Source organism: Fusarium venenatum, assembly GCF_020744135.1.
Source record: "Fusarium venenatum strain MPI-CAGE-CH-0201 chromosome Unknown EDB82scaffold_2, whole genome shotgun sequence".
In the NCBI taxonomy this organism is placed as follows: Eukaryota; Fungi; Ascomycota; class Sordariomycetes; order Hypocreales; family Nectriaceae; genus Fusarium; species Fusarium venenatum.
The window spans coordinates 6,755,606-6,772,776 of NW_027072130.1; the positions used below are offsets into that span (position 1 = coordinate 6,755,606).

The window sequence follows — 17,171 nt, forward strand, 5'->3', positions numbered from 1 at the left end:
GAGGGGCGTCGTAATATTGAGCAATGACAATGCTGCGCTACGAGGATATTCTGACTCTAAAAATTGGCCTGGCGCTAAAAGCTACTGATGACGGCAGTGCCTTTTTTTTTCAAGAGGGAGGGGGAATGAGGGGCTCTAGGTTTGGTTAAATTGCTGAGATGACGGTAACAATGAATAAGACAGCGTAGAATGGGTGCATTGGCTCAAGTACTATGTACGTAGTAGAGACGCTTCTTGTTTCGAGTTGAATCCGGGTCAAAACGCAGATGTCTGAAGAAATGATAGCATCAAATCTCGGTCATCTTGTTCCAATTCAAGCTATCTACGTAACGTTCAAAAAGATCGTCCAAATTCAGGCACAAAGACAGCGCGTAATGTCATTTATCCATTAGCTAGCCTCATCAGAAAATTTCTGTTCCAATTGAATGGATATCTTATTGCGTCGAGACTCTTGCCTACTGCGGGTTCTTGAGTAATTAGTCTTCGTCAACTCCGGTTGTCGCTTAAAAAGTTGACGAAAAAAATGGTTGCCAAATCATCCATACGAACCCCACCAGTGTCCGTGGCAACATGGGGACAACGGTTGAAGCTTGGAAGGAAAGATTTTTCTTATTCTTTTTCGGCCTTTCCTTACTCGCCTTTTTCGGCAGACGTCTAGTACCAGCGAGAAGTCCGACGATACTTCTCTGGATCTCGTCCGATAGATGCAAGCAAAAGCTCCTCTTTTTCCTTTTTTTCTGGGTCTCTTCCTGCAAGTCTTGTCTGGTCTTTTGGCACTTGAGACTGGGCCACTGACATAACCGCCTCAGTTTAGCTCAGAACACCCCCTGTTTGATGGTGGAGATTGTCGACTGCGGAGCTTCAAGATTTGAGAAATGCTTGGCTTCGGTTGGAGGCAGCAAAACGAGGGGTCTTGATTTCTTGCTTGGCTATCCCGGCTCCAGCGTCTGTTCTACCGTACCTGGATCAGGATGGGTCCCGATTGCGCGGCAAACCGAGGACTTCTCGTGCGAGATGGGTCGTTGCAACTGGTGTTGTGCCTGTAAAGATTGGTTCCTGAAAAGAAGGGAAAGTCTAGTTGTCGGCCTTAAACTTATGTAGGTTCAGACAAACATAGTCACAACGTGAAGCCACCTCACTCTGTATTCGTCTAGCTATAGCTAGGATGTATATTGCACGTAGGTAAGACGTCTACCAAGACTGCACTGCTCCGCTATCCAATATTATTTCTTGCATTTCCCTAGTCGTACATTAGATTGATGTCCCATGCTCAGTGTCGTGCTTTCGCTCCGGGGTTTGACTGGTCCCCTAATTCGGACTTTGCTCGCCTCACGGACCAGGAGATATGGGGCATTTGTTTTTGAGGTTACTGGAGATTCAATTGGGCTCAAAACCCGAGCCATTGTGAGGCCTACTCCCAACGCTTGTCTCTCAAATACCGGCTTGATAACAACCAAACCCGTTCAACTGCAGTTAATTTTGCACATCGTATTATATGTATCATGCCATGATACCACAGAATAGTCTCCTTGCATAGTGTCTCAGTCAACACACCAGTGCTTCTCAGTATATACTCGTCTGTGGTTGGGCTTCTACCTAATGGCTTCAAGTAGCGGTGACGGTTAATGGATACCCTAGAGTAGACTAGTGCATCGTGTACCTTCCTTCCCCTCAGGGTATCAGAAAAATTGACCGCTGGAAGTGTAAGAGACGAAATTATTAGGTCAGCTTATGCCCCTTATGCCATTGCTCTTAGACTACTTATTTTTATACCCTAAGACTTAGGAGTGCAACTTTTCTGCTACCCACTAGCTTCCTCCCGCACTCACACCTCCCGGCCACTCCCCCCCGGTAACTTCAAGATCCACCACCCACTGGGGCTGCCTCGAGATACTTTACCCAATCAGGATTGACCCCACTTAGAGTGTGGAAAAAGTTTGGGACTGGATATTTCTCTCCTCTCCCCTCGCTTCTTTTTTCATCATCAACCACCAAAACCAAAACCTCAGACAACGAAGTCGACATTTTTACAATCACCCGGAAAAATCCATACCAAGAACTAAGTCGAGTAACCATGCCTTCGGCCGTCGCTGAGCTGTAAACGCCCACTGCGGGCCGTGGCTGTCTTCCCTGTCGCGGCTCGCAGTCCAGCAGTTCTCCGAGTTAACCAGTCAATCTTCTCTCGACATAGTTCTTTACAGGCTTTCCCGCTCTTGAAGCTGAATGCTTCACCGAGAGTCTGTCTCTGAAACCAACAATTCTGCGATTTGCCCGGTTGTGAAGGGCTTTTGATAAAACCGATTATTAACACTCAACCTACCTCGACACACCCACCTACCTCCCCTACCTATCCTTACCCAGCATTACACTACAAGATATACTTGTTATTCTTGACTCCTGGTTCGAAGGATCAAGTCTACAGCTATCTTCAACCATCACCTACAACTGTTGCAGTTTTCTGAGTACCATAAACTCTAAGATCGAGTTGGCTCCATCTGACAGTACTAAATTATTACAAACCATCTCAAAGACATTGTTGCAAGGCATCTTCAAAAGAAGTAAGATACAACATCTCTAACTACATCAACACAATGTCTCGCAATATCAAGCGCAAGTTTGCGACCCCGGTCAAGATCAAGACCGCCAACCGCCGCCGCCGGGTGTCTGACACTCCTTCCACATCTTCTTTGGATCTGTCTGACGACGGCGGATACTCTGCAGTAGAAGACATCAGCGACTCGTCTGACGACGATGAAGATGATGTAGCTGCGGCCGAGGAGGAGAACATTTTCGAGGAGGCTCTTCCCCCGACCCCTCAGCCAGCTCCTCGGCCGCAACCAACCATTGAAGAGGGCGACGACGAAGAGGAGGAAAATGTTGTTGATGATGATGACGACGATGATGAACAAGAAGGCTTGGATATCGACGACGACGATGCTGGCAGCTGGGGGGGCATCGTCTCGGATGTTGAGGATCAACCCGATGTCTACCAAGATGCCAACATCTTTGGCTCAGACAACCCTGTTGAGCGCCACGTCCACTTTGATGTACCCTCAAGCGATTCTGATGACACCGATACTGACGATGAGATCGGGGGCTTCTTTCCCGACATCTTTGTTGCTCAAAATACACTGGACCCATCATTTCGCCGAGAGATCGAGAACGACCCCGATGAGTCTTCTGGCTCTGGATCCTTCTGGGACTTCAACAACCAATACGAGGAACAAGAGCAGGAGTCAGATACTGAGGAGATCTTTCGCCAGATTGACGAGACTCCTCTTGCCACTCCAATGGCTTCCCAACCCGCCACTGCTGCTTCTACTCCCATACCCTTCTTTGAGGAACCAACCGAGTTGGACGGCTATGAGAGTAAGTTTTGCAGCACGCCTTCATCAACCATTACTAACATTTTCAGCCGATGGAGATACCACCGAAGAAGACGAGCCCGAACCTCCAGTCCGAAGAAAGACTCGACGTCCTTCCCATCCTATGAGCGACATCTCCGACTCAGAAGCCGATAGCCCTGTCAAGGCCGAGCGTGGCCAGCCGCGATTGGGACGTTACAACCTGGACCGTTCAGACAAGAAGCCTATTGCTGTCCTTAACCCCGTCACCGGAAAAATGATGATCTTTACTCCTCATCGCCGACACCAGTTGGATCTGTCGCCCGAACAGTTCAACTTCCCCTGGACAACAGAGGGCCCCGAGTCTCCTATTATGAGCAACTCTGCCAACCTCATGCTCAGCGCTATGTTCTCTTCCAACACTTTCGGCGACTTCTTCAATACGGCTCAGGTCATGGGTCCTGCTGAGGCCTTCTTCCCTTTCCCCTCAGAACCCAACACCGCCGACGAAAGCTCGACTGCACCTAGCTTACAGGATGAAGAAGAAGAAGACGAAGAACTGAACTTGGATCTAAATGACTTCATTGCCTGGGAGGAGAACGACTCTTCTGGCGAAGAGGATGGTGGTGACAACTGGGACCCCACCTCAACCCCAGGTAGACCCAGCACCGCCAACAGCGAGAAGGAGGTCCTCGGTCACCTTAGACCTGAGAATGTCGGAGCATTCCGTCGTAACCAAATCAACCAACAGCTCATCCTGAGCAATCAAGCTACCCAGGACTCGCTCGCATTCAGCGGTCCCTACAACTATACTGCGCTCAAGGGTCTCAAATCAGACCGATTCGACACTGCTGCTATTCCCCTAACACCCGCTCGCCGTCACAAGCGACAGATGAGCGATACCACACGCAGTCCACTTGAGAAAGTATCTGCCAAACGCAAGGCACCTACCGAGGCTGGTGACAGTCACAAGAGGCACAGAAGCATCTCTGATGTGAACTATCTACAAATATGATGCAGTGCACTCACTCCCAAAAACGTACGAGGACGGCATAGTTGCCGCTATCCCTGGCCTCGACACTACCTTCTTTTTTACAACTTTTCCTTACTTGATTTCATTCGGGTTAACACGACCCATGTCTACAGCGTGCTCGGGAGCGTAGAGCCCCTCCCCCAAGGGACCGGGACGGATTTCTTATGGAGATGATACCCCACCAGCTTCAGCCTGGCCGAAAAGCCGGGTGAGCATATCGGAGGATCAGCGACTCACCTTTCTGATAATTGGAGACAGAGAGGGTGACGTCCAGGCAACAGACGAAAAGTTGATGCCACTAATGTTTTGATGGTCTTGATGATGGAAACGGATTAAAAGTTTTTTCTCATGTACTTTCTTTACTGGTGTTTCCGTCCATGGGTCTAGAGGTAGATAAAAGCCGCAGCGACCAATTTCATTTACTGTTCAAATGATTTATCAACTTGCCTGTCAATGTGAAGTACGATGAAGCGGCGTAGCCATCTGGTTCTATGAGACTCGGGCGAAAACGTCTGCTGTCCTTGCAGGACCCTACGAACTTGATGAAGCCGTCCCATTTGCTCAATCGACTGTTTTTGGCTGCACCTATTGCACACGTTGTAGTTACACCAAGTATCAGCACTTCGGCCACATACTTGCATATCTTTTGCTACTTGTTGACTCATTGATCCCGTTGCCAAGGCATGTTTGCTTGGTGGGTGACAGTCAGACTGGCCGAGTCACACAAGTACCATCGCTTGCGCTGCTTGGCTGGTGACATACAATGTGATGTTTGTGCAGGCTACAATGACTCACAAGTATTTTTGACAATGTGTGATGTTTCTAGTTAAACGTTATCTAGTTCTGCCTCTCTTCCCTGCGATTCGACAGAGCGGCGAACTGAATGTCTGGTATGTGCCTGGCATGTCAACAGGCGAACAACGTCTAACAAGGAAGATCAATACGATGGAATGAGTCATAGCCCAACACCCCAATCTTGCCTTGTAGTGTACAGCTGCTGGACAGGAATTTTCTGTGTATGTGTCCAACATTTGACTCCCGACGGGCTGAAAACTGCCAGAATGACATTACCTTGATCAAGGCAATCAGGCCGATCCGATTCTTTGAGCTTGACAACATGAGATCTGAGCTTGATAGAAACACGGCCATACTCTCTACCATCAACTCACACGAGTGGCAGGGTCAATACAGATACGATGAAGCATAGGGCCGTTGCAACAGGAAGTTGACGCGACCCACCTGCGAAAATCCGTCTAAGATGATAGGCTGGAGGACTTGACGCGCATGGGCTTTACCTTGCTCACCAAAGGGTATTACAGAGGCGTGAGGAGCTAGACTTGACTTAAAATATTGACCTAAAGATATTTCAAACAGAGTTCTCTTTAAAACTTTGAGAAGTTCAAGATCTTCGACATGGCCATGGTCGTAGGCTCAGTCCTGTCAAGCTACCTCGACTCCAGTCAGTTTCAAGTTCCAATGAAAGATGCCAATGGGTTCCTAGACCTAAGTCGGCTGAGCCATTCAGTTTACGGCGCTTGCCAGCCCAAAGTAAGGTATGCTTTGCAGCAGGACGATGAGTAAAGGAACAGAGGCACATAGTGAAACAAGAACACATACCTACAAGGGCGGGTACTGGCACATTGGGTTTTATCGGCCAGCCAAAAGGCCAAAACGCCGAGGCCTCGACAGACGTTGCTGGAGCAGCTGTCTCGTATCTGATTCAGACTGAAACACAAAAAAGGAACAGCAGTACCCATGACAGATATGCAAAATTTAAAGTAAGCTGCACCCAGGACTCGAACTTGGAACCTTTGCCACCGGAAAGCAACGCGCTAACCATTGCGCCAGCGCAGCGACTTTTATCAACTTTGCTCAGAATAGCATCTTATATTGGATACCATAGAAATAATCGTGATGGACGACTCCAGGTTGCACAGCAAAGACGGTTTTACGAATCAAGAATGACTTGAGATACAGTCCCGTATAGTTTGTATCGGTGTTCGTGTTTTTTTCATGTTCAAGTTATGGCTCCAGCACTATTGGCACACGAAACTGACACCGGTGGTTAATATGGTATAGGGTATCCTGATTAAGACGGAATGCTTACACCACCACCAACACAGGCACCGCGCATTCAGATCTTTACTTGTGGTTTCTTGGTTGGAAGGCAATAAACCAGATCGAAAAGGAAAAAAACCATCCTATCTTTATCAATGTTGTAGGTGTGGTGCCAAATCCACATATATAGCCCTAAACTTGGAACTAGTGTGTCAAACCCATCATGTCAATCAAGTCTGACGCATTGTTAACACGACCCAGCTTTGATGACTGATGCTGGCATCATTACAATTATAACTACACTTTAAACAACGGCCTTCCTTGACCTTGACGAACGAAACGCCTGTATCAAGCTAAGGAAATTTGCCGAAACAACGACTTCAGTATCCTATCCGTGCACTCTACGATAACGCAGTCTCAGCCACGAAATTTGCTGAACACGCTTTGTGCCGAACTAAGTTGACCGTTTCCAGTTCTCCAAGTCATATGGGCACATATAAAACTCCTCGATTATAAGTAGGTATCTAATACTGATAAATTGAAATGGTCTTCTATCTCTTTCACTTTCCCCTTATATTTAGAAGGGAATATGTTACAGCAAGCACTGTACTATTCTTGTTATTTAGCCAATGGCTATGGAGTATTTGAGGGTATCTGAGTTCATGAGGCATAGCGATCCCAACAGATCAGACACTGCAACGTCTCATCGGAATCATGAATTGGGGGGCGTGGAATAAATGACCTTGTCTAAAACGCTAAATCCGACGAAGTCGAGTGAGCTTCTCACTTCTTCATCACCTTGTATCCCCATTCTTTAAGCGTATCGCTCTGCCGCGGGCTGAGGTTGAGTCATAGCCGCTGCCTCCTTGCCATTTCCAGGAGCATTCTGTGGTGGCGCCCAGGTCTGCATGGGAAAGCCCTGTCCCTGAGGAGGCGCGTAGTATTGCGGCATCTGCTGGAAACCCTGTTGTCCGGGACCCCAGTAAGGAGGACCACCCCATACCATGACGGGCTTCCTCAAAGCAGCGTTTCGCTTTTGCGTATCGATACAGGCACCAACAAAGAGAACGAACTGCCAGAGCCAGAGAAGACAGGTGAAGACTGATAGTGCCATAAAAAGCGCTTTTTTGCTGGCAACGCCTTCGTTACTTGTGCAAACATATCTTCTCTGTTCGCGATTGTATTCGCAATCCTCATCAAGATAGTCAAAGGAGGAGTAGTAGGCGCTGAAAGTGCTCTCCAGTCCACCAACGATCGCGGCACCGAGCCAGAGGAACAGATGGATAGCTACGTGAGCACCAGGATGAATGCCAGCCTTCCACTTGCGTCCGAAGCGAGTGAGAAGTTCTGCAATATCCCAGACTATAGCCATGACAAACTTGTCGAGGTCAGTACATGATACGTCAATAGAAGTTATAGTCATTCATACCAGAGGGCAAGCACCAACCGCCACCAAGCCAAGGGTCTCAACGTTCTTCAAGGCACCTGTAAGGGCCAAACCAACAATACATGTAACGATGTCGATACCGTGAAGCGCCAATTTGGTGATCATCCAGGCCTTGGTCTCTTGAACTCGAGGAGGGACCCATTGTGGTGGAACAGTTGGTTGTTGCGGTTGCGGGTAGGGCGCAAAGGCAGGACCATAGCTTCGAGGGTCCTGTTGGAATCCTGCCTGTTGCTGTTGCGCTTGTTGTTGCTGGCCAAATGTCTGGGCAGGGTGTTGCGCATTCGGAGGGACAGTAGGATTAGGCGATGTCGGCGGCGCGTTGTCCGTTTGAGAAGAGGCTTCGGGTGCCATTTCGAGATGTAATTTTCGACTCAATGTTAATCAGATCAGGATCGAATTGTTGTATGATGCGAGGAACTATGCCTCGTCGTTGTGTATCGTAGTAGTGACCCTTCCCTTGAGTGGCTTGAAACCTCACACTACGTGAGGTAATTGTCGTTTTTAGCAAGCGAGCGGATTGTTTTTGCTTTGTATAGTTGTGTAGTATAAAATAAATAAATAAGAGACAAAGCGAAAAGAATATAACAAAAGGTTGAAAGTACAAATGAGCGAACGAATGACTGGGTGACGGAAGAACCAAATAGGAAATAGGAAAAAAGAGGTCCTCCGCACAATAAGACGGGTAGTAAAAGAAACTTATACCTACTAATAAACTAGTTGCTCGCCTACTCGCTCTACTAAAACCCAAGCGATGAAACCCCCCAGGCAGGCGACATTGATCAAAAAGCAACCGACGACATGACATTGCCTGACCCTTGCAGGGGCTGAAAACAGTGTTAGTTCCTGCGTTTCATTGGTCTCAAGGACCCAGTAGCGTGATGGATGGAGTCTTTAATCCCGGAGTGTTGATCTAAGGGGTACACGAGACACGCCTAAGCGCTGTTTGCATGAGGCAAAGCAGTTTTTCTAGTTAATCGAGAACTTGCCCAGTCTGGGCTGCATCGTATTGTAGTGTTGCACGTTGTTTCTATAGGCACAAATGCCCTAATGCCGCATAGTCATGATCCTAGTTGCTGTTGGTTTGGAAGATGTTGCATCCCTTTTCTTAAAGGAGCCGGAACATGAAACATGGATCGACTCAAGAACTCGCGAAAAGCTGCAAAGCCACTGCCGGAGATAAAGACCAACCAAAATCCTTCTAGAATAGAACTCGCTAAAAAGAGAAGTACATAGCAAAAGGCCTTGAAATTTTCCATTGATCCTTGGCGGCCGCCGTTGAGATTCCTTTGGGACGATGGTACCTTTAGCCCCTTTTGGTATCGGTCCATATGCCGCTGAGATTAGTCCAGGGGATGTGAAAGGGAAATCGCCGAGTCGAAAGACTCCGATTTCATAGGGCTACAGCCTAATAGTAGAGGCTATTGAACTCAGCCAACCAAGAATGAGTCATGTATTGACCCAACACAGGTTCTGGTAGCGCTCTCACTAGACCCTTCGCGCTTCCTTTGCTCTATGCAAGACACCTAATGATACTGACAGAGGCTGCCAAGCCGGCGACCGGCCTACCGATATTGTTGTCACTTCGTCTCTGCCGGCTTGGCACCACAATTTATCACGCTTTGATCCTTCATCTCTGTCCTGGTAGGGAATCACCGACACGTGCTTTTGCGACACAATCCTTGTAACGGGTATCAATCGGCTCTCCTCTTTGCTGGCATGGCACACTGACGACACTGTGACGCTTCGCTTTCGTACAAAATATTCGAATAGTGTCCACCATATATACACCCCATGAGATTCTCCATCTTTCGTCTAAAAGGTTCTATTCTCGCTGTAGAACGACCAAAAGACCCATGATACCCAGCATCACCGTCTTCAACCAAGGGTACTCAGACAAAAGAATCGTCACATAGCCGACAAAGGGGATGTAACCGACAACACTGCCAATAATGTCCTTGCGTACCAAATAGTCCTGGTTCTTAGCGTAGAGCTCGGTGTCGTCTGAGAGATTGTTATCGCCCTTGGTGAGAAGCTGTGCCTTGTCACTGCGCGTCGTTAGCTATTGTATCATTCCTTCTGTATCGAAAACGTACCCCTTGCCAAACTTGCGCACAACTCGGTGCACAATGGGGATGTCCTTGTCCTTGACGTTATAAACCACCACTTCGCCCACATCGGTCTCGGCCATCAGGTTTCGGTTCCAGAGGAAGAGAAGATCACCTCGCTGGAAGGCAGGCTCCATTGAGCCAGAGAGGACAACGACGATCGGTGACGGCGAATCGCTAATGACAGAGAGACCCTTCCACATCTGCGACGAAGTTAGCATGTGTCCCAAGCATCAGAAGGAGCACGGGTTTGTACCATAAAGGCCGTGGACAGGATGAGCGCGAAGTTCATAAGCTGCGCAGCAGCCTGCCGTGGGTTTCCGAGACTTGACAACATCGTGACTGGTGTATAGCAATGGCGTGACTTGGAGCGATGTTGTTGGAGAGCTTGATAATTCCACGATGTAGCTTATGGAGGATTCGCGCTGAGGACATGTGGCTCATGGGAGCTCGACAAGCACGGGCCACCCATGGTCGAGACAGCTGGGGCGTTTGAGGCGGAAGATGTGGCTGCAATGGAATAAGGTGTACCCCATAATTCCAGGGACCTTGTCGCTAGAAATGGCCTAACGCGGAGAATGTCACGCTCAAAGAAGGTGATGTCATGACTACATGCGAAGCATGAGATCGATGTCATCGGCGTTGTAGGCGAGTAGGGAGCTTGGTATTTAAAATGGTCGCTTGGGGACTTGGTTCTTAATTCTAACCTTCCCTCAAACACTTCAGTTTAAAAGATTATACTCGATTTCTACAGCAGAACCACTTTGCACCATACAACCCGAACCACTTACACCCAAGCATCCACAATGGCCGATAACAACAACCAGCAGCCCGGTCTTATCGGCAGCCACGTCCAATACGTCAAGGGTGCTGCAGAGGTAAGTATCCTTCCATGTTGCCCGAAGCTCCTTCTCACAAATTCTAGGCCACCATTGGTGTCCTCACTGGCTCTGAGCCCTGGAAGGCTTCAGGCGAGCAGGACAAGGCCGCGGGTCTTGCCGACATGAAGAAGGCTGGTGAACTTCGAGCGCAAAACGACCCCAACAGCCAGAAAGGATATGGAAAGGCCGAGGAGCTTGCTGGCAAGCTCACTGGTTGTCAGGGTATGGAGCGCGAGGGTCATGCCAGCACTGCCCAGAAGAAGGATTAAATGGTCTCTTTAGCGTTGAATGATTGATGCCCGTACGATATATATATACCTTGGACGAGTTCACCTCGATGACTCTGTCGATAATACTAAATATTCATAAGTCTTGGTGGCCCAGACACAAGTAGTGACCGTGACGATGATGTTCCTGCCTCTGCTCCTTCCCTGTGTGCTCTTCGCAGCATCTCTTAGGCAACTGCCTCACTCAAAGCACACACTGGGAAGAGGCGCCTTCCTCATTCCCAGCCCAGCGCGACTTCTTCGTGTATGCCATTACAATAACCTCCGCTGATTCTACATCTGGGATGTTCTGATTCTCCATCCTTCATCATCACGCATCCTTGCTGTTTTGTCCAGCATCACCGCTTCGACGCCTGACCTCCTACACATTTTGGCTTCATCAGACATCTTCACCCCAATACCTCTATTGCTATAACTAATCATCCACATCATTTTTTCTACCATCACCCTGCTTCTTCAAAAGTTCAGCACTGATCCTTCGCGATGGACTCGGCTCCCCTTCTTCAGAATGCTGACGGCCTTCCAGGCCCCAATGTCATGCAAGACCATGTGAGTCTCATACACAACACTCTGCAACTGACATTTGCATCTAACTTGTGAAAGCCTGCCTTCCTCCGAGCATGTCATTCTCCATGGTCTTGTATACCTCAGAACGTCCTCGTCATCTTGCGAGGCCTCGTGTTGACGTTTCTCATCGCCGTGGGCATTCTTATCCTGAACTTCGAGCTCCATGAGCACAGCGAATACTCCAAGTGGCGCATAATCTTCGACTTCGCCAACATCAGCTTCTTCTTCATCTTTCTGTACCAGCTCCAGACCTTTGTGAGTTACAGCAGTGTTATTCTTATGTTCAACTCGCTGACTAGGTGTCTAGTCCTGGACTTTTACTCACCTGTACTACCCCCACCACCATGATCGACACATGGGCGGAGTGGAGGGATTGCTCATCAGATGCATGTCGCTTCCCAAGCACATGGGAAATCTCCGAAAGCAGTTTCACTTCACCTTGTTCTACACCATCTGCGTCGTCTTTGCATTCGCTAATTCGACGATCTACTTCTTTATCACCCGCCAGCAAAAGGGTGAGGGTTTCAGCGGCGAGCCTCAACCAGAGCTTCGCCGTCCCAACAGTACTGGCATACCTACATGGGCTGGATATGCTGAGGACCACCCTCAGCCCCCATGTAAGAAAACTCCTCCAGTGACGCAGTTCAATTACTGACCATGCAGTCACCGACATCTTTGGCGAAGGATGGTTCCGAGCGTTTATCATCCTGTCTCTGTATGCGTTTGGGACATTGATCATGGTGATCGAGATCCTTTGTCTGAACAGTATCCGACGTTCATTTGTAAGTTGTTGTTGAGCATCACAAGTTCTTTGCTGACAATCCGCTGCAGGCCGTCGGACTGCACCTCATTGGCATCTTCTTCTTTGCTACCGCTTACCTAGGTTGGGCTGCCTTTGGCCGTCTGGTCACAGACTATTATCCCTTCTTCTGGCTCGACAAGAACCAAGTTGGTTCAGATGAAGCGATCACCCTCTACTCAATTGGCTTTGTGCTGTTGATGCCCATCAGTAAGTCAGAAGCACACTCAAAAGAACTTATGAGGCTAACAAGCACGATAGTGTATATCCTCATGCAGGGCTTCGTCGCTTCCCGGGAGAGCTTTACACGATCGAAGAACGAAGCTCGAGCCATCGCTGCTGCACAGGCGGCACTTGACTCTTGAAGGGGAAGTAATTGGGAGTGGTGACTGGTACGGAGTGTCTCCTCTGAGTATGGATTGTTGAACCCGAGACACAAAATGGAAGCGTCTCAATTGATTTCAAGAAGCTTGGCGAAAGTAGATTGTTACTGGACTGGGGCAGGGCTTTGGCATATTTTCCCTGGCAACAACCTCATGGAACCTGGAATTGACCTAACTTCACGACGATATGCTTAAATACAAAATGATCGGTTCATTCACAACAGTGTGTGATACTATTTACCAAGTCGCCTACATGTTGAAACATCTAAGTTCGAAGCCATAAACCTAATTGACGGTCGAAAGTATCAAGTATCTCGGTTGCATTTGTGCACCCTTATCGCTGAATGTTGCGGCGTCGTGAAGCGGCGTGCGACAGGAACTTGACAACACCATCTTGATGCAACCCGACCAGCCCCCGTTGTAGAAATCTCACCAATCATAACCCCGGATTTGCTAGTATAGATGGAACGGCTCGGTAGCGTCTTCACAGAGCCTGACGATTGGGTACCAGACGAATGAGTTGGTGAGGTACAACGACAGGGCATTTTACCGAGTGACATTGCACTGTTTATGTTTGAGGGGGGTCGGAGTGGCTACAACAGGGTGGAATTGATTGACGTAGAAGTCAGATGAGGCTTGTTTATTCAAGATCGTGCAAATGATGACCAAGAAAACAACCAACAAAGGAGCTAAAGATGACGGTGAGCTGTTGGGCGTTAATATTGAAAAGCACGGTGCAGTTATATCTAAGCTCAAGGTTTGTAAGGGCATTTACAAGAGGTACCTATGATGAAAGATGACCCAAATGCGAGCCTGATATTGCAACGTCCGCATCCGTTCAATGCAACAGAATCAGGCTCAAAAGTGACCAGGGCCTTGAAATAGATCGTCAAGCCTATCAAATCGCAAATAACTCAGGTTGCAAAAAGCTGCACGTCGCTGGCTGCCTCACACTTGTCCCTGGACCCCGCGGCGTTTAGACCCTATTAGGGCCTTGTATGAATGGCTAGCTGGTGATGACCTCTGCATGGAAATAAATACAGGTCTCTCCCCCCAGACCCCCGATCGTCTTCTCTCTTCCTCCCCCCACACACAACCAAAAAAGGGTCGCAAAGATTCACCTGGAGGATATCGTCTTGTCTTGTCTCCTTTGAAAGAAGGACATATTTCTCTGCCCGGACCCATTTTGTCAATCTTTTCTGTTGTGCGTCACTCTCTTTTTCTTCTTCTCTTTTGCTCTCTATCTCTACGCTCTTTTCGTCACTCTCTAGCCAAATCCCACGATACATAAGAAAGCCCGGAGTCGTTATTCTCCCCGTATTTCTCTCGTCGAAATCCCCGTTACGAGTCCATTCTTTATCTACCGATTCCCCCCGATAAAAACCGCAGCCATGTTCAAGCGCTCGTTCAGGTCGCAAGACCCCGGCCGCGTTGACAAGTCTGCGAGACTGAAGAGATCGGGCTCCCACAGGGACCACACGAAGATGTCGAAGCTGCAAAGATCACTCAATGAGCAGGACTCGATTCCGCAAAAGTCCGCGCCCGTACCCCCACCCGCGCCCGCGCATGTACCCTCGCCCATCGTCACTTTGACCGTTGGTCGAGATGGCCGGCTCTTTGCAGCACACGAGGAAGTGCTCCGCCAGTCGCCCTTCTTTGAGGCGGCCTGTCGCGGAAACAACTTTGAGACACAGAGCAAAAGAATCTCCCTTCCCGACGAAGAACCCGAGGTGTTCTCCGCCGTCCTCGAATATCTTTACAAGGGTGACTACTACCCACGTCTGCTTCACAATAAGCAGCGCAACTCTTGGGAACTAGAGGACCAAGGCCGTACACCTCACACATCACCCAACCCCGAAACTGGAGGTGGCCGCGCAGACACCACGTCTGAAGCCACTATCTATCTGTCGAGTCTCGACATGGCCATTCTCCGCGACACGGTTGTCTACTGCGCCGCGGACCGATACGGCCTCGAGGAGCTAAAGCGTCTGGCCTTGCGCAAGCAGGGACTGCAATCCGGCATCGATGTCGGGACCATTATTCGGTCAGCTCAGTACGCCTACGCCCATACCCCCGACTCAGACAGCCGTCTGCGCGCTCACTACCTCGCCCTGATCATCCGCTGCCGCAAAACCTTTAAGCGCAGCGGGACTATGCAGGCCGAGATGGAGGCGGGCGGCAGCAAGCTGTTCTTTGACCTGTTTGTGGCTATGTGCAATCACCTCGACGACGTCATTGATGTGAGCAACGCTCGCACGCCCAAGACTGTCTGAGGCGATTCAAGCCAAGCTCAACACACACATATACCCACTAAGCAGGCCTCCAGATGCCTCGTGTGTTTGATCATAGCTGGAGGACATGTACTAAAAGGAATATCGCCAAAGCCGCGAAAAAGAACAAAAACCACAAAAAAAAAGTGATGCTTACAAGAACAGTTGGAATTCGGCGTTCGGTTGCTTTTCGTGCTCCATCATCAGATTGACGTCCTAAGGAGCTTTGTTTTATTACATGACTCCCCTTCTGCGAGGTTGGCCGACCGAGTTTTGATGATACACGAGCTGAGAGGATATAATCCGACGCCTACGAAGTCCTTCACATCCTCTGCTCATTTATTGTGCGTTCTACTTGATCGCGAGTTTCCTGTTATTTGTCTTGTCATTTTACAACTCTGCTTTGATACCACACACCCAACAGCACTGGGACATTTTCTTTCCTCTACACTCTACTCTGGCGTTTTGTTATCATCCAAAAAAGACCAGGTTGTCTTTGATTCAACACCAGAGTTTTGGAAGGAGAGATTTGGGAAGGATTGGAATCCTTGACTGCTTTTCCGCACCCGTGAGCAAATGCCCCCGAAATTGGCAATATGCTTGCATTTGTACCATCTTGGAATTTTCTTTTCACGGAAAAAAGAAGAAAAAAAAGGATCTCGTCTGGTTTTGTTGGCTGTTTTTTTTTTGGCTTTCACGTTTTTTTGACAGGCGTTTTCTTAGTTGAACAATGCTTAGAACGCGAAACGGATACAAAAACATCTCCTACTCTGGATTTTGCATTACGAAGGGGGCCTCGAGAACGAAAGGCTTTAATGACTGACTCTACCTTGATCACATACTATGTGTGTGTCCTCGCCTTTACTAGTACTGAGGGTCCCCCTGTTTGCTTTTGGTTCGCCTCTTGAGATTGATACCTCGAACCTTGTCCTCTTTTTTTGAGCTGCTTTCCATGCTATTTTTTTGTTTGCTGGAGGAGATGGGAATTTTTGGAGATCCTTCCTGCATGGTTTATTGGGAGCGGCGAAACGCCGATGAGAACGAAGTTACGAATCTTGATGATTATTAACAACTTGGGATCGTTGAACGGTCCTCCCTGGCGCTTTGCACCGTCAGGGTCGAGGTAATGAGAAATTCGGCCACCTCACTTTGTGTTCATTGCATGTGACGTCTTGTTGTGTATTGTCAATGCGTGCGAAACTTGTGAGTTTGTCTACCTAAGCTGTAGGCTTCTCCCATTCGACCTCCAGCTTGTCGAACGTAGCCTCAAGATGCTCCTCGATGTTCTTGTAAGGGTCTGGTCTAGCCACAGCCGCTGAGACCTCGAGCTCCCATCCCTCGCCACCTTCATCGCCGTACACCCAGTTTGTCTGTCTCAACGGCGTCTTTTCTCCGTTCTCGTCAACCCTGTAGATCCAGAGACAGACACCCAGTGCATCCTTCACCTTCATCGCCTTAATAGTAACGCTCTTCTCACCACTCTTGACACCAGCTACATCATTGGGTCCGACCGCCTCGACGCTCCAGTCGGCCCATGAGTCACATGTTACAGTTGAGTAGCGGGGGTGCTCATTGTACAGCTCGATGCCCGTCTTAATCCACTTCCTGGGGGCACCTGTGCTGGCAGGCTTGGTGAAGGTGAGGAGAAGACAGGCTTGGTCGTATTGGTGAACGTAGGTGGTACGGAAGGTGATTGTTGCTGAGACGAAGTGCTTTAGGGGGGCGATGGAGTGAGGGCGGAAGGGAGCTAGATGAGTCAGTATGATGTTTTGCATGAATGAGGGTGGTGATGGTAAGGGAATAGTGTGAGTGAGGGGGTTGAGAGGACGGACCTGTGAAGACGTCTGTAGAAGGAGGCTGCTTCCAGATATCAGTTCCTGGCTGAGCCTTGACAGTAAAGGGAGTCTCCATTTTAAAAATCACTGAGAGGGACGATGAGGATAAGATACTGTTGTATTGTATTGAGAAGGATAAACTACCATCTTTATAGTCTTGTT

The 17,171-nt window shown here is 48.8% G+C and overlaps 6 protein-coding genes and 1 non-coding gene across 7 annotated transcripts; 3 read left to right on the forward strand and 4 right to left on the reverse strand.

Annotated features, from left to right (window-relative positions):
• Positions 1-2,346: 2,346 nt before the first annotated feature.
• Positions 2,347-4,578, forward strand: EDB82DRAFT_180038 (uncharacterized protein). Its single transcript, XM_025735629.2, has 2 exons — positions 2,347-3,369; positions 3,416-4,578. The coding sequence occupies exons 1-2, from the start codon at positions 2,592-2,594 to the stop codon at positions 4,357-4,359; spliced, it is 1,722 nt and encodes a 573-aa protein (XP_025586316.1). The 5' UTR covers positions 2,347-2,591; the 3' UTR covers positions 4,360-4,578.
• A 1,580-nt stretch (positions 4,579-6,158) lies between these two features.
• On the reverse strand, positions 6,159-6,231 carry EDB82DRAFT_t129. Its single transcript has one exon. It is a non-coding gene; the product is annotated as a tRNA-Arg (tRNA).
• Positions 6,232-6,926: 695 nt separating this feature from the next.
• EDB82DRAFT_536914 (uncharacterized protein) lies at positions 6,927-8,545 on the reverse strand. Its single transcript, XM_025735631.2, has 2 exons — positions 7,865-8,545; positions 6,927-7,813 (listed from the first exon to the last, which is right to left on the reverse strand). Exons 1-2 carry the CDS (start codon positions 8,231-8,233, stop codon positions 7,250-7,252), a joined length of 933 nt encoding a protein of 310 aa, XP_025586318.1. The 5' UTR covers positions 8,234-8,545; the 3' UTR covers positions 6,927-7,249.
• Positions 8,546-9,635: 1,090 nt separating this feature from the next.
• On the reverse strand, positions 9,636-10,743 carry EDB82DRAFT_180054 (uncharacterized protein). The gene is made up of 3 exons (XM_025735633.2): positions 10,244-10,743; positions 9,976-10,190; positions 9,636-9,927 (listed from the first exon to the last, which is right to left on the reverse strand). The coding sequence occupies exons 1-3, from the start codon at positions 10,322-10,324 to the stop codon at positions 9,705-9,707; spliced, it is 519 nt and encodes a 172-aa protein (XP_025586319.1). The 5' UTR covers positions 10,325-10,743; the 3' UTR covers positions 9,636-9,704.
• Positions 10,744-10,793: 50 nt separating this feature from the next.
• Positions 10,794-11,137, forward strand: EDB82DRAFT_525073 (uncharacterized protein; the record flags this gene model as incomplete). Its single annotated transcript, XM_025735634.1, has 2 exons — positions 10,794-10,865; positions 10,913-11,137. 2 exons carry the CDS (start codon positions 10,794-10,796, stop codon positions 11,135-11,137), a joined length of 297 nt encoding a protein of 98 aa, XP_025586320.1.
• Positions 11,138-14,192: 3,055 nt separating this feature from the next.
• Positions 14,193-15,474, forward strand: EDB82DRAFT_180100 (uncharacterized protein). The gene has a single exon (XM_025735636.2). It carries the CDS (start codon positions 14,296-14,298, stop codon positions 15,175-15,177), a length of 882 nt encoding a protein of 293 aa, XP_025586322.1. The 5' UTR covers positions 14,193-14,295; the 3' UTR covers positions 15,178-15,474.
• A 917-nt stretch (positions 15,475-16,391) lies between these two features.
• Positions 16,392-17,085, reverse strand: EDB82DRAFT_475746 (uncharacterized protein; the record flags this gene model as incomplete). The annotated part of the gene is made up of 2 exons (XM_025735637.1): positions 16,392-16,921; positions 17,007-17,085. 2 exons carry the CDS (start codon positions 17,083-17,085, stop codon positions 16,392-16,394), a joined length of 609 nt encoding a protein of 202 aa, XP_025586323.1.
• Between the last annotated feature and the right edge of the window lie 86 nt (positions 17,086-17,171).

What these genes read in the sequence shown, in the direction of transcription:
- EDB82DRAFT_180054 (XM_025735633.2), bottom strand. Translation starts at nt 10,324, where the DNA reads ATGTTGTCAAGTCTCGGAAACCCACGGCAGGCTGCTGCGCAGCTTATG. An exon ending in TCCTGTCCACGGCCTTTATG is followed by an intron (nt 10,191 to 10,243) that starts GTACAAACCCGT and finishes ACTTCGTCGCAG; the next exon opens with ATGTGGAAGGGTCTCTCTGT. An exon ending in GTGCGCAAGTTTGGCAAGGG is followed by an intron (nt 9,928 to 9,975) that starts GTACGTTTTCGA and finishes AACGACGCGCAG; the next exon opens with TGACAAGGCACAGCTTCTCA.
- EDB82DRAFT_536914 (XM_025735631.2), bottom strand. Translation starts at nt 8,233, where the DNA reads ATGGCACCCGAAGCCTCTTCTCAAACGGACAACGCGCCGCCGACATCG. An exon ending in CGGTTGGTGCTTGCCCTCTG is followed by an intron (nt 7,814 to 7,864) that starts GTATGAATGACT and finishes GACCTCGACAAG; the next exon opens with TTTGTCATGGCTATAGTCTG.
- EDB82DRAFT_180038 (XM_025735629.2), top strand. Translation starts at nt 2,592, where the DNA reads ATGTCTCGCAATATCAAGCGCAAGTTTGCGACCCCGGTCAAGATCAAG. An exon ending in CGAGTTGGACGGCTATGAGA is followed by an intron (nt 3,370 to 3,415) that starts GTAAGTTTTGCA and finishes TAACATTTTCAG; the next exon opens with CCGATGGAGATACCACCGAA.
- EDB82DRAFT_180100 (XM_025735636.2), top strand. Translation starts at nt 14,296, where the DNA reads ATGTTCAAGCGCTCGTTCAGGTCGCAAGACCCCGGCCGCGTTGACAAG.